General features: G+C 33.3%; 3 protein-coding genes across 3 annotated transcripts; 1 reads left to right on the top strand and 2 right to left on the bottom strand.

Moving 5' to 3' along the window:
• Positions 1–2,311: 2,311 nt before the first annotated feature.
• On the top strand, positions 2,312–3,063 carry LOC121730353 (ATP synthase subunit g, mitochondrial). Its single transcript, XM_042119364.1, has 2 exons — positions 2,312–2,465; positions 2,750–3,063. Exons 1-2 carry the CDS (start codon positions 2,426–2,428, stop codon positions 3,007–3,009), a joined length of 300 nt encoding a protein of 99 aa, XP_041975298.1. The 5' UTR covers positions 2,312–2,425; the 3' UTR covers positions 3,010–3,063.
• A 161-nt stretch (positions 3,064–3,224) lies between these two features.
• Positions 3,225–6,277, bottom strand: LOC121730350 (28S ribosomal protein S29, mitochondrial). Its single transcript, XM_042119359.1, has 8 exons — positions 6,060–6,277; positions 5,710–5,923; positions 4,930–5,022; positions 4,517–4,662; positions 4,021–4,181; positions 3,792–3,933; positions 3,575–3,667; positions 3,225–3,455 (listed from the first exon to the last, which is right to left on the bottom strand). The coding sequence occupies exons 1-8, from the start codon at positions 6,135–6,137 to the stop codon at positions 3,267–3,269; spliced, it is 1,116 nt and encodes a 371-aa protein (XP_041975293.1). The 5' UTR covers positions 6,138–6,277; the 3' UTR covers positions 3,225–3,266.
• A 5,667-nt stretch (positions 6,278–11,944) lies between these two features.
• Positions 11,945–13,816, bottom strand: LOC121730348 (unconventional prefoldin RPB5 interactor). The gene is made up of 4 exons (XM_042119355.1): positions 13,649–13,816; positions 13,334–13,577; positions 12,533–13,103; positions 11,945–12,457 (listed from the first exon to the last, which is right to left on the bottom strand). The coding sequence occupies exons 1-4, from the start codon at positions 13,676–13,678 to the stop codon at positions 11,986–11,988; spliced, it is 1,317 nt and encodes a 438-aa protein (XP_041975289.1). The 5' UTR covers positions 13,679–13,816; the 3' UTR covers positions 11,945–11,985.
• Between the last annotated feature and the right edge of the window lie 52 nt (positions 13,817–13,868).

The following is a 13,868-nucleotide window of genomic DNA, read 5'->3' as shown; positions in this document are numbered from 1 at the left end:
AAAAACTTAACTTTAATTATTTGCGCTTTTGATTTTAATTATTGAGATACAGACGAAATTATACTTTGACTTGTTTTTGCAGTTATTTCCGTAAATACTGATTTTACAATGAAAATTATAAGGACTAAAGTTGCAGAAAATCAAATTCGCAACAGCTTTGGTCCTTAACATTTTCGTAAAAAATAAAAAATAAAGAAGATACGGCTAAATAATTATAATTATTTTTTTAAACAACACCTAAAGTCATTCAAGTCTTTGAATTTCAGCTTAATATGAACCATATTTGATAATTCATTTCAATTTTACTATTTACTATTTCATTTAAATTAATAATTTCAATTAAAAAATATTTTTCCATTATTTTAAAATTTTTCAATTTTTCTGAAAAATAAATTGAAAAATTTCCGAGCTTTGAAATTTTTCGGAAAATTACCCATCACTATGCCAAGTCCACTTATAAAAGTCAATGCTGTCAACGCGGTGTTGCCAACTTAGTGGAATTTCCACTAGATCTGGTGGTTTAGACGTACCTTTCGGCGGGAAAAATTTGGTTTTAGTGGCTAGTGGATTTCTTAGTGGATTAGATTTTTTAAGTTAGTGGTAGCTTCGATGTTAAATCACTAGTTTTTTTATTATGTTTCTAACCCTTGAAGACGCACACTGGAAACTTAATTATATTATTATTATCTTTATTCGTTTTGCCGCATTCTAACGCTGATATAGAGCGATTATTTAGCATGATGAATGTTGTCAAAACTTAACAGAGAAACCGGATGAAGTTTGATCGCCTTTCTTTCGTGCAAGGTTAGCACGCGAAGGCAAACGCTGTAATAACAACATAATACCAAATACCGTATTCCAAAAATGAGAACTAAAGAAATTTATTCTTCACAAACTGAACAAGTATATGACAATGATTCCTCTAAAGACTTCTTTACTCTTTAGTTAAGTTCCTACTTATACATAGGTACATTATAGGTAACTAAAGTTTTCCTTTTTGTAGTAACAAAAATAACTATTTCATAATAATAATGACGTTATTGTTGTATTATTTTCAAATTATATTCAGATAGGTTGTTGTTGTCTTTACGTTATTTAGTGGAATTCTGGTGGTTTGAAAGGCCATTTAGGTTTTAGCGGTTTCTGGTGGTTTACGCTGCTGAATTTGGTGGGTTAGCAGTTGGGTGAAACTTTCGAACAAAAAAAAATTGGGTTCCAAATTTAAACGTAGCAACTAAATTAAGTTGGATAATCTGTGCAATTTTTAAGCAAGATCGACTGTGATTGGTTGATAAAAAAGACGAAGAAGAAGTTTAAAACTCAAAGTTCGATTTTCAGTTAGTGAAAATTATTTTGTAGCAACTCTTTCAAAAATTGTAAATTAGTGGATTAATGTAAAATATAAATATAACCGTAAATTGATAAATTGAAGCAAAACATAACTATGTCATACCGTGTTCTAATACAAAGTATGTCATAGTGATTATTTGCATATTTGTATAATAATTTACAACTTAAACTATAATAATATGAAAAAGATAGGTTATTATTTAATGGAAAATATTATAATGTATCAGTATGTATGCAGTTAATTTCGAAAATGTTGAAATGTGTCTATTGATTTATTGTAGTAATTAATTGCACGCTAAGGTTATGAACTATAATAATTTATGTATGGAAATGTAGTAAATGAAAAACTTTTCATTAATTTCAGATTTTTAGGTCCCTGTACTAGTTTGCAATATTTTAGTCTGCAGGCAATGGTTGTTAAGAAGATTTAAAGAGGAGGAGAAGGAAGGTATGGGATTATGAGAGGTGCGGCCACTAAGGGAAAATCCTCTAATCAAGTGAGGTGGTATACAGCTGGCCTGAGCCCACGCGATATATTTCAGCTGTCGTATGTACAGGTTGTAACAAAACAAAGTAATAATTATACTTATGTGTGTATGTATAAAGATGCGCGTCCACTGGATCGGAATCGGAGCGTAAGCAGCGGACGGATTTGTTGCCTAAACCTTGTGGATTAAATTTGTTTTATTTTTTTGTATTTATTTAGCTTTGTACAATAATTTTTATTGAAATAAAACATTTATTTGAGCTCATTTCTTTTTTTTTTAAATTTTTGGTATGTTTAGAGTGGAAGGTTTTGCACTTAAAAATTGTAACTTTAGTTTCAATTTTAAAAAATAATAAATGTTAATTTTTTTTCTTCTAAGTCCGACCTCTTGTTACGTAGTATATGACATTCTCTTTGGTGGGTTAGTAAAAAAAAGTTGGCAACACTATGTCAACGTGCTGTCAACTGTCATTGTCAACCTTTCATCAAAATTTTACAAATTTACCATTTCGTATTTTATCGCAATTGGCACGATAAAGTACAATAAAATAGCTCATATCTCACTTACTTTTAAATAAAATATAGAAAATGGCTGGCGCAGTCGCTAAAATACCAGTATTGATCAATAGTAAGTATCAACTTTATTGTTTTTGTAGGTACCCTTGTGCAGTTATGTAATTTCATAAATTGGCTTCAATAGGTTAGTTTTTAAAATGAAATATTGTTTAACTAAAATCACACTAAGTTATACTATTAAAATTTAATTCGTTTTAATAACAATTCGAATTAACAAAACAACACTATGTCCATTTCAATTCATCCTTATTTGTGTCATACTAAAATTTTCCAATATGTTTTTACTTTATAGTATTATTTATGAAGCTTCCTTAATAACAAGACTTATTATTGCAGCTGCAATTGCGGATTTTAGACCAAAGTTCGCCATTTTCCTGAAATACGCCAAAGTTGAACTAGCCCCACCCAAGGTCAGCGAAATTCCACAAATCAGAGCCGGCATTGCTAAGTTATTGTCGAGTGCCAAGTCCGGAGCATGGAAACAACAGACCGTCAAGCAGGCAACACTTAACACACTGGTCGGAGCTGAAGTTCTTTTCTGGTTCTACATCGGAGAATGTATTGGAAAGCGTCACTTTGTTGGTTATGATGTTTAAGAATGTTAAGTCTCAGTGTAGTAATGTGCAGTAAATAAATTATTAAATAATCTATGATTGTAATTTTTCCTTTTTGACATTACATATTTACAATAAGTAAAGTTCCTAGTCTTGCAATAATTTTAATAAGCTTAACAAAATATTTCTCTCAATTATTTAATTTTTAAAAACAAGGGATATTAAATGAAGTAAAAAAGGAAATAATAAAAGGCTAATTGTCTTTGAACTAGGTATAATGTACTAATTATAAATATATTTTAAAGTGGTGCACACATTTCCATAAACCTGTATGGGTTACAGGCACTGGCAAGTTTCAGTTCAGTTTCCAATTCTGGTGGTCCTCTCATCCACAATCTATCTCTGTAGTAGGAGGCACAAGACAGATACTCCCTCTCTGTGTATCTTCCGACTTCAACAGGCACAAATGGATCTAAGTGTTCAAAACCCTAAAACAATGTGTACATGTTATAATTATTTTCGGGATGGTTAACATACATTAAATAGGTAGCATTAAGCCTTGTGTAGTATTAGTGTTGGAGTAACTGCAGTCTTCAAACTAATTTACCTTTTTACAAAGTAAGTATTTAGGCAAGTAGCTCTCTTGATGATCATCAGGGACTGCTATTTGGTCAGCAGTTACAACTATCACACCATTACTCTGAAATACATAAAGAAAATCAATAATAGAAATCTTAGTTCATTTAAAACAGATTTTATATTCATTAAACACAAGAAACAATAACAAAATATTTTTGAATTAAGACACAGTAGAAAGTGCATACCCAATCATTCTTTGTGATTTCCATAAAAGGTTTAGTTAGTGATACTTCTTCTGGCGTGACTTTCCTCTTGGTGGGAGTTTTCAATCTGGTCAGTGGGTATAGAAAACTGTTGAAACCATCAATTGCTACAAATGTTTTGCAACTAAAAAGTAATAAAGGAAGTTAGATTTCTACTTATACTTTAGTTTGTAAAATAATTTTTGCCAACGTTTGGAACATTGTTACTTACAATTTATTACTTGAAAGCATCTTAATTTCATTCATAAGAACATTGATTATGTCACAGGCGTATTTGACGCGGTTGATGCCAAGTTCGACCAGCTCAGCTAAGGGTGCACCTGCCGAACTCTTCTCTCGAGAGCTCCACTCATAGTCCTTGGATATCCTTAGCTGTAAAAAATAAAAACACCAATATGAAAAAAATATCAAAATAAAACATAAAATGAAAATCACAAAGAAAGTTTATAAGAATGGATTTTATATATTTAATTTTGTCTACTAACTTGTGTTAGCCACACTATGGCAGCTAAATACTTCGTTTGTACTTAACCTTTACTACATATTTGTAGGTTTAGATATAAATTCTTTTGTTTTAGGCAATAGATTTCATAATCCCAGTGAATAATGCCATGTCAGTGAATGATTTCATAATCCCAGAATAAAGAAAACACAATAAGTAATTAAATAATTTTAAAAAACTAAATGATAACAACTTAGAAACTCACATCACTACTTTTGAGAATATTCTGATTCTGCATTTTGAAATGTAACAACCAGGCAGCTGCATCCAACGGGATATCAACAAAACCCTCCTGAGATGTGGAGTTTGACATTTCCTTGTGACGAGGGACTCTGCGTAACCATTCTGACACTGAAACAATTTTCCAATAAAGTTTTAACAGACCTACATACCATTTTCTTAACAATCTTATATTTCTACAGCTATAGTATTTCTGAATAAGGGTGAAAATACCAACATAAACCTCTTTCATGCATACATACAATTGCTATCTGTTTGCACAATATGCAATAAGAGCATAATAGCAATATTCTTAAGTAAAAGAATGAATAAAGAGTCAATGTACCAATTTTTACATGCTCCATGATCAGAATATAAATGTATTCTAAAACATCTTACCCCAAGGCACATGTACAATCAGAAACCCTTCACTGTGTGCATAATGAAGGAGATGTGCCATTGTCAGTGATTTACCAGCTCCTTTCTCCCCATCTGTGTATTGCTTAAGAAGTTAATGGTGAAATGAAGGTTTGACAGATTTAATAAATTCATTGAATTGATTGATTATACGTGGGAGAGCCATGCTTCGGCACGAATGTGCCGGCTCGACCGGAGAAATACCACGTTCTCACAGAAAACCACTGTGAAACAGTGGTAGTGCTGTGTTTCGCCGAGTGAGTGAGTTTACCGGAGGTCTAATCCCCTACCCTATTCCCTTTTCTACCTTCCCCTATTCCCTTCCCTTCCCTACCCTCTCTTTTTCCCTTCCTTTCCTTACCCACCCCTATTACCCTATTCCTATTAAAAAGCTGGCATCGCACTTGCAGCTCTTCTGATGCTGCGAGTATCCATGGGCGACGGAAGTTGCTTTCCATAGCTTTCTATCAGGTGACATGTTAAATTAATGAATTCCTTCAATCATTAAATAATTGATTTACTTATACAGTAGAAACTTGATTATCCGGAGTACCGCCAGAAAAAGTATCTTAAATATTTTCTTTAAAAAAACTTATTTTTAATGAAGATGTAATACCTAGTACTGAACATTTTCCGAATATCTGAATGTCTAACAAAGACTAGTAGTCCGGTAAACCGAGTATATTATATAATCTCTTTCTATAAAACAAATACTAGACAGAATAAGTAATTATTATCATTATTATTATTTCAAAAGGATACACAAGACATATCTTATTGCTGGTTTGTCAAAATCACTAGCTTTGATACAATCCATGATGTCTAGAGCCGGCTGCCGGACCATCAAAGCGGTTTCTGTGAAGGTTTTGGTTTGTTTTGTAAAGCTTTTAGGTAATCCTCCATGTCCGAATAATTGTTTACATACGTCTTTATCTAGTGTGTAGAAAAGTCCTATTTGTTTTTCATTGTGTTGTTTCTGAAACCAAAACTCACAATTAAAGCATTTTTAAAAGTATTTTTTTTTTTGTAAATAATATTTTAGACATTCTAAAGTAATGACTTTAGAATGTCTAAAATATTATTTACAAAAGGGTGGAAGGTGGGTCACTTACAGGCGAAGATTCTATTGTCCGAAACGTTACAGCTTGCGAATATCGTCTGCATGAGAATCTTAGATTGCGAAGTAACATTTTTTCACTGAAGTTATTATTTGTTTACTATCTAGCAATTCCAATTTCCAATACCGAAAACCGTAAAAATTTCGTTTTCACAAATCACAACATAACCCACAGATTACTAGTTTATATTTGTAGAACTTAACCTCAAATAATTTTTATCCAAATAAATACTAGTAACTAGTGTACGTTAAACATCGATAGACTATCGATAGTATCGATAGTAAATTGCTATCGATACTATCGATAGTTTTCAAAACAATCGATCGATTGTTTACTCAAGTATTACTTATACATCCCTAGAGTCTAGGTATGCGTGTATGTAGGTTATTCCCCGGCCATAGTGAAAAATGCGTAGACGTAGATTGTTCTCTATGGTAGGGGTGCGTATTTCATTCATTCAAAGGTGTAACCATTGAGATTATTCTCTATGGTAGGAGAATTACCGTGCGTATATCATTCAGTTACAACAGTGTTGCCAACTTAGCTACTTTGTAGCTAGATCTAGCTATTTTTCGGTATCAGGCAGCTACAATTTTTTAAAAGTTGTAGCTAGATTTTTAGCTACTTTGTCTAGCTACTTTTCATCTTTCGAGATTCGTAAAGTATTTACCGAGAATCGAAGGAAAGAATGTTAAAATATTATATCTTTTTTAAGGTAAAAACGGGACCCTATTACTGAGACTTCGATGTCTGTCCGTCTGTCTGTCTTCAGGCTGTATCTCAAAAACCGCTTACAGCTAGACTTCTGAAATTTTCACAGATCATTTATTTCTGTTGCCGCTATAACAACAAATAAGTACTAAAAATAAAATAAAGTTAATATTTAATTTCCATAAAGATGAAGGTTGATTTTTTATTGTTATTTCATATTATTTATATATATTAATTGAAAATAAAACTCTTCGTTTCGTATAACTTTTGTTATTTTATTGATGTCCTATAATCTTTTAAGCTATCGATAGACTATCGATACTATCGATAGCTTTTAGTAAAACTATCGATACTATCGGATTACCAAACTATCGATGTTTAACGTACACTACTAGTAACACATTATGACATTAACAGTAAGCGATAAAAACACAGATTAAATGTCAACTGATTTTTTTACTGCCTTTTTTTTTTATTAAAGCACAGGACAAACGGAAGGTTCCTAAAATATAATTACGACGTGAGTCGTGATTGTTTATTGTATTGGGCTTGCGGGCCTTGCTAAGGCCTAAGGGCTTGCAATTTGCAAATTTAAATTTAATGTTTGTTCTAGGCCAGGGGTTCCCAAACTTATTTTGTCTATTGCCCACTTTGAGAAAAAAAAAAACAAAATTCTAAATCCTAACTATATTATAGACTAGTAATCTGTGATACATTGCCCCGTGTATTACAAAGAGAATGTCATGTGTATTATTTTTCTCTATGATACATTGCTAAATTGGACGTAGTTAAGCAGAAAGGACTCAACCCACACAAAGTCACTTTTGAGTTATTGACGTTTGAAGTTTCAGCTTGAATTTCTTTATCACAAAGTTACATTAACAAAACAAAGAGTTGCTTAATTTAAATAATAGTTCACATTTTACTGGCCCGTCATTTATTTTTTATATATTTTGCAACAAATTTAAAGATATTAAGTGAAATGTGGGTTGAGTCCTTATCATAGACTTAATATATACTGTCGTACAGTATATAATAGTCCTTATTAATATTCTCAACTTTGTAGAGACAAGTATTTTTTTTTTCATTTCTCAGAAAGGACTCATAACTACCCTTTGACTGGAAAATAAGATAAAAAAGAAAACAAAATAAGTTAAATTAATAAAAAGTTATGTATTTATTGACCTTGATAATAAAGCTTGTAATAACACACAAAAAGCCTTATTAAAATAATTTAAAAACATCAAAAATCACGCAAGAATTGGCGCGCAAATTAATTTCCTCCATCCTCTGGTCAAAATAGAGAGTGGGTCCGTATCCATCAACATCCTCGTTGATATTGGCGTGTCCCATAAGATAATTATAAAATGCATGGCAGTCGTCTGGTATTAAACTGCACATTGACCGAAGATCTTCAAGCTTTGCTTGTGGAATGAGTTTGCCTTGGGGCCAAAGAACTTCAAAATCTTCTTCCGAAAATTGCATTATAGCACCCTTGTTTTTTTGGAATTGATCTTGTGGCGGTACCCACAATTCGCCTAACAATCCTGCATCGTGCTATCAAAGTGGGCTTTGGCCTGACCGATACCGCAAGTCTTCGAGGGGGGAGTGATATGGTGGTACCCACAATTCGCCTAGCAATCACAATAAAAATCCTGCATTGCGCTTGTGAAGTTTCGGAGAATGGCAAAATACCTATTATATACAACGTTTGAAAATGGCGTCAGTGGGTTCGGCCTGACTGAGCATGCTATCTGGCTCGGTCGAAAGATCTTCCTTTGCAGCCGCCATTCACAACGTTAAAATCTCAAAATCATCCCACATGCCTACTACAATAGCTACTACTCAAAACGAAGATATTTTCGGCCGGAACGTGAAGATCAAGGTGACAATGTGGCGGGTCCTTCAACATCGGAGAACAAAGTAAATACAGTCCCTTCACCTGAAAAGTGGGCTGTGTTCTTCTAAAATATGAAGGCGGGCCTCCAAAACTCCAAATCATCTCCAACAAGTGCAGTAGATTCTAGAAAACTGAAAGCTAAAGAAATTTATCTACCCTCTTTTGATCCGGACGAGTGTCAATTCACTGCGGCGTAATGGTGCGACGAGATTGAGAACATCTGGCTTTTGCCATATTATTCATTTCGTAAAATTTGTCTCGATTATCTAAGGGAGCTTAGCTCCAACACTGTACGTGATCGTTACCCTTTGCCGCTGATATCAGAACAAATTGGATGCTCAAGCATGTTATTTTTCGAGCTTAGGGCTTCTGAGTTCCATCAAATTTTAATGGCATCCTAGGCGGACATTGAAAAACCGCGTTTATTACGCCGGATGGTGTATGGCAATATTTGAAAATGCCGTTTGGGCTTTGCAACGCACCTTCTATGTGGACAAAGGAAAAAGGGACATTAATAAGACGCTTAAAGCTTTAAAAGATAAGGTATAGTCTGTCAAGAAAGTGAAGAAACTAAAAAGTGGCAACATCGTAGTGTCATCCCTTTCAAATCAATTTAAGAAAAAAGGGATGACACTTACGATGTTGCCGCTTTTTAATTTCTTCACTTTCTTGATGGACTATAGCAATGGTTTATACGGACGATGTCCTAATTTTTGCAATAACCAGATCAAGGTCATGAAACTAAGGAGGATGCTCCTTCGTTTCAACTTTCATGACCTTGGTCTGGTGTTATCTGCACTATCACTAACACAGGTTTTGCTTTTAGCTGGAAGAAAATTCGATCTATTCGTCGCATCTCAAATTCACTTGTTTGGCTTAATTATTAAACAATATAAAACAAAACACGCGTATCACCAAGTCAGCGTACGAAATAATGGCAGAGTTGCCTTGTTTTCAGTGTTATTTACAACTCGGGCGAGTTAACTTGACACCTGGCTTAAATTTTACCCCTCCCTCGCTTCCCCGCCAGTGTTGCCAGACGGCCAACTCGGTTTCTCCCCAAGTGTTCCCTGAAATCCCCCCAAAATTTGGGATTTCAAGAAAAATCCCCCCACAAATTATAAAAGAAAATTTTTGTTCATTATACATGGGAATTTCACAAATGGATACGATGAATGTACACTATTTCTGCAATTGCGTCCAATCTTTACAGAATCAGCATCTTCGCGAGCTCCTTGATCATTTTTATGGTTCCGTAAGTTGTAACCAAAGGGTAAAAACGGGACCATAGTTCTTAGATTTCGCCGTCTGTTCCCAGACTTTTTCCTCCAACAATCCCCCCAAAAAATGTTCCCCCCAATTTTCCCCCCATCACCTAAAAAAACCCCCAAATTTGGGGGGATTCCCCCCAATCTGGCATCACTGTTCCCCGCGCAGCACCCCGCTCTCGTCGTACGCGTCCAGTAGCGTTAGCATATTATATCTGTTACCGTTACACGTGTGTTATTGAGTTTGCGTTTCGGAGTTATTTGTTAGTAGTTAATGGTTATTGTTTTTGGATTTTTGTTGAGTTTTGTTGTGTTATTTGTTAGTTGTTACATTTGAACGTTAAATTTGTTAAGTTTTTGTTATTCGTATTAAAGTTTGAACATTGCCGTGCGTCTGTGGTATGAATTAGCTACTCACGGAATATATTAATATGAAGCTAGATACAAATTATCGGACGCATCTATAAACCTCGTATTCCTGCTGGGGAACCCTTGGGCGAGTCCAACTCGTACTTGGTTAATACTGTGGTTAGTGTAGCCCTATAAAAATAACTTGTTCCGGTAACGTAATTTTTTTTTTTGAAATAGCTTAAAATAAAAAAACTTTTTTTGCACTCAGTACTTAAGAGAAACGTCAATTGAACCAGGTGTCATGTTAATTCGCCCGAGTTGTACCAACAAAATTTTGCCAGAATAAAAAAAAAACAAATATTTAAAAGAGTTAGGTAGGTACCTAGGTAGTTTTGAGTCCTTACAACGAAAATAACAATTGATTAATATACATTACTAATACTTATTACAAATGTTTTGAAGCGTTTCAGTTAAATAAATAGTAACTGTGCAGTAATTACATCAATTCCTCACACAGAACAGCCTGCCTTAGTCGATTTAGGTTTTTTGAAAATAATGTGCGTTGTATCTATATCCGTTTTTCAAAAATATCTCAAGCGAGTTTGAGTCGTTTTTGATAAACCAAAAAAATATATTTTGTTTTAATAAACCTATAACACAGAAACGACCCAACCTGTTTGAATCGTTTTAGTTATTTGATAGAATGACATTTCCAATCCAATCTAAATTAAGTATTAGAAATGCTCCAAACGGTTTGAGTCATAGAGTATACATTAATGTATACTCTAAGGTTTGAGTTAATTCTGATTAATCAACTTTAAGGCAATGCTCCTAGAAATACCATTACTCAGAAACAACTCAAGTGCACTGAGTTCGTTCAGCAAATTTATTTAGAGCTGTTCTCTTCATACATGTGGGTTGAGTCGGGGTGGTAAAAAAAGTACTTTCGGTGTATATTTTAAAAATGGGGTTTTCACTACATGGTAGATTCGACCCTCAGGAGTATGATGGCACACTTAACTCAATTTAGCCCATTTTGTGGGTTGAGTCCAATTATTAGTCGTTTTCAAATGTTTCAAACCATATTTTTTCCTCTTTACTTACCGTATAAAATAATATAGCCAAAATTAAAAACTAATGTGAATGAATGGATGCATAAAATTCATCCAGATGAAATGAAATTACAAATCACCCTCCAACTTCCCAAGCCTCTACACAATGGCCTCATTTTTTATAGGGCCCACAACACCCCCCTTTAGGCCTTCAGGCTTCGCCACCTACACGGCACGGCACCTACAAGTCTGATCTCTCTACTTTGGGTAAGGCTGTTCTAGGCTCTCATTAGTATAGAAGGCGAGTATAAAACCAATCTTACTTACGGCCGTTCCCAATATTTGATCTATCTCTGGTTTTGCCCTACTAGAGATAGGAATAGCTCACAATTGACATAAATTAAATGGCTCTAATGTCTAATGTGAGCTATTCCTATCTCTAGTAGGGCAAAACCAGAGATAGCTCAAATATTGGGAACGGCCATTAGAACATACTAGTAGAAGTATCAGATTTATAAGTGGTAATTTGGGATGCCGGACGTGGGTACATAAAAGAACAACACTTTTAAAAATAATTTAATACATATTCATCTGAGAGTAATAATTATGTTGTTATTGAATTTACAATTTATAGAATATTAAGTTTTCTGTTGCTGTCTTCTTTTTTTGAAAATGCTAACAGGCCTTTCACTACTTGTATTCTTAGCTTCTGGTTCTACTTTCTCACTTATATCTTTAATTACTATAGTCCTGTGTTCAGATTCTTCCTTCTTGATAGATTCATTTATCATTTTTACTTCTTTTTTTATATCATTTACATGATTGAACTCTTGTGATTCATATTTAGACTTCTTTAGTATTGATTTAGTTTCATTTACAAATAGATTTGAGAATGCAGAGTATACATCACTTGGTTTTGTTATACCTTTGTTACTATCATAAGGTTCGTTAGTTGGCTCCTGTTCAGAATGCTTGAATGTTAACTCCAAAGTCTCACTATCGTCTTCATGGAATGTTACAGATTGCTTATTTGCAGTTTTGTTATCCACAATACTTTCATCATCATTACTCTCTTCAACATTACTATCTTCATCAAGAATATCATCCAACCTAAAAAAGAATAAAATATAATTTTTTACATTATTTATTACAGGTAACATTTAGTAAGAATATAAATAAAATTACCTCTCCATTTCATCTTCTAATTCTTCAAGTTGTTCTATTTCATCCAGTCTAGATAGTAGATCTTTTTCTGTAGTCGCTTGAACTTTGTCCCTATTTTTCAGTTCAATTAATTTTGTTTCTAATACTTTTTGTCTGTCAATTACTTGTTGCAGCAAATCTAATTTTGATGTCTGCTGTAGGGTGTCTTGAGGAATCAAAGCTACTTCTTTACTTTGGTAGTCTTTGTCTACATTTATAACAAATGAATCATAGTTTTCTTCTGCATTATCTGTACCAGCTGATTCATGTTTTGAAAGTTCATTCTCTAGTTCTTCTTGCAACTCAAGTTCTTCCAGTCTTCTAAAGAGCTCCTCATCATCAACATTATCATGCTCACTAGTTTCTCTTTTAGATTTGCTTTGGTGGTATTGTCTTACCCTTTTTCTATGAGCTTTTCTCCACTCCTTGTCCTCTTCTTCAGTACAGTGCTCAATAATTTCTTGACCAACATCTTGAACTTGCTGATTAAATGATAACTGACTTTCGAGATACTCCCTCTCTTTGTAATAGACTTCAAGTTTCGATTTTGCATCTGCAATCGTACAATAATTCAGATAAAATAATAATGATATTATGAGTATCTTTAATTTCCATTTTATTTAGCCAAACTAACTGTTTAAAATTATTTGAAAATAATTCAGCGTACGTATAAAAAGACTGATACTATATTATGAGACTGATACTATGTTAAAGTGTTTTTAAATAAATAAATAAAATAAAATATTTAATAAATATAATAAACTAAAATTATTGCATGTGTACCTTTTATTCGATGCTGTCGCAAAACATCTGCTTGCTTTATAGAACATTTGGCAAAGTAGTCAGCACCAAGAGCCACAGTCACTTCATTAGTATGTTTTAAGTTACCTCGAAATAATATTCTATTTCCAATAGGTATTAAGACAGGGACTGTAAGCTTTTCTGAGTAGACATCAAAGTCTAAAGAATTTAAATTGTTCAGGTAGTCTTCCCAAAACTTGATATTTTTATCGTTTTCAGCTATAGTCTGGAAATAACAAGCTAATTCGTAAAGAAGCAGTATTTTGATTAGAGTTTACATTATAAACATAACCTTACCTGTTGATAAAGATCATGAACAAAATTCATTTTGGAAAAATGTTTAAGTGCATGTACTAATAAGAAGAGAAATTATAATAGATTTACAATACCAAAACAATATTTAATGGTTAGGCGAATCCATAATCATTGGGCGCATCCACGGCGAATCGTAAAGTTTTAGAAAAATATCAGCTGTTTTGTTTTTAACATAATATTGACTTTGACAGAAATGCAGTAC

This window comes from Aricia agestis, chromosome 9, assembly GCF_905147365.1.
Source record: "Aricia agestis chromosome 9, ilAriAges1.1, whole genome shotgun sequence".
In the NCBI taxonomy this organism is placed as follows: Eukaryota; Metazoa; Arthropoda; class Insecta; order Lepidoptera; family Lycaenidae; genus Aricia; species Aricia agestis.
This window is presented reverse-complemented; position numbering and strand designations above follow the sequence as displayed.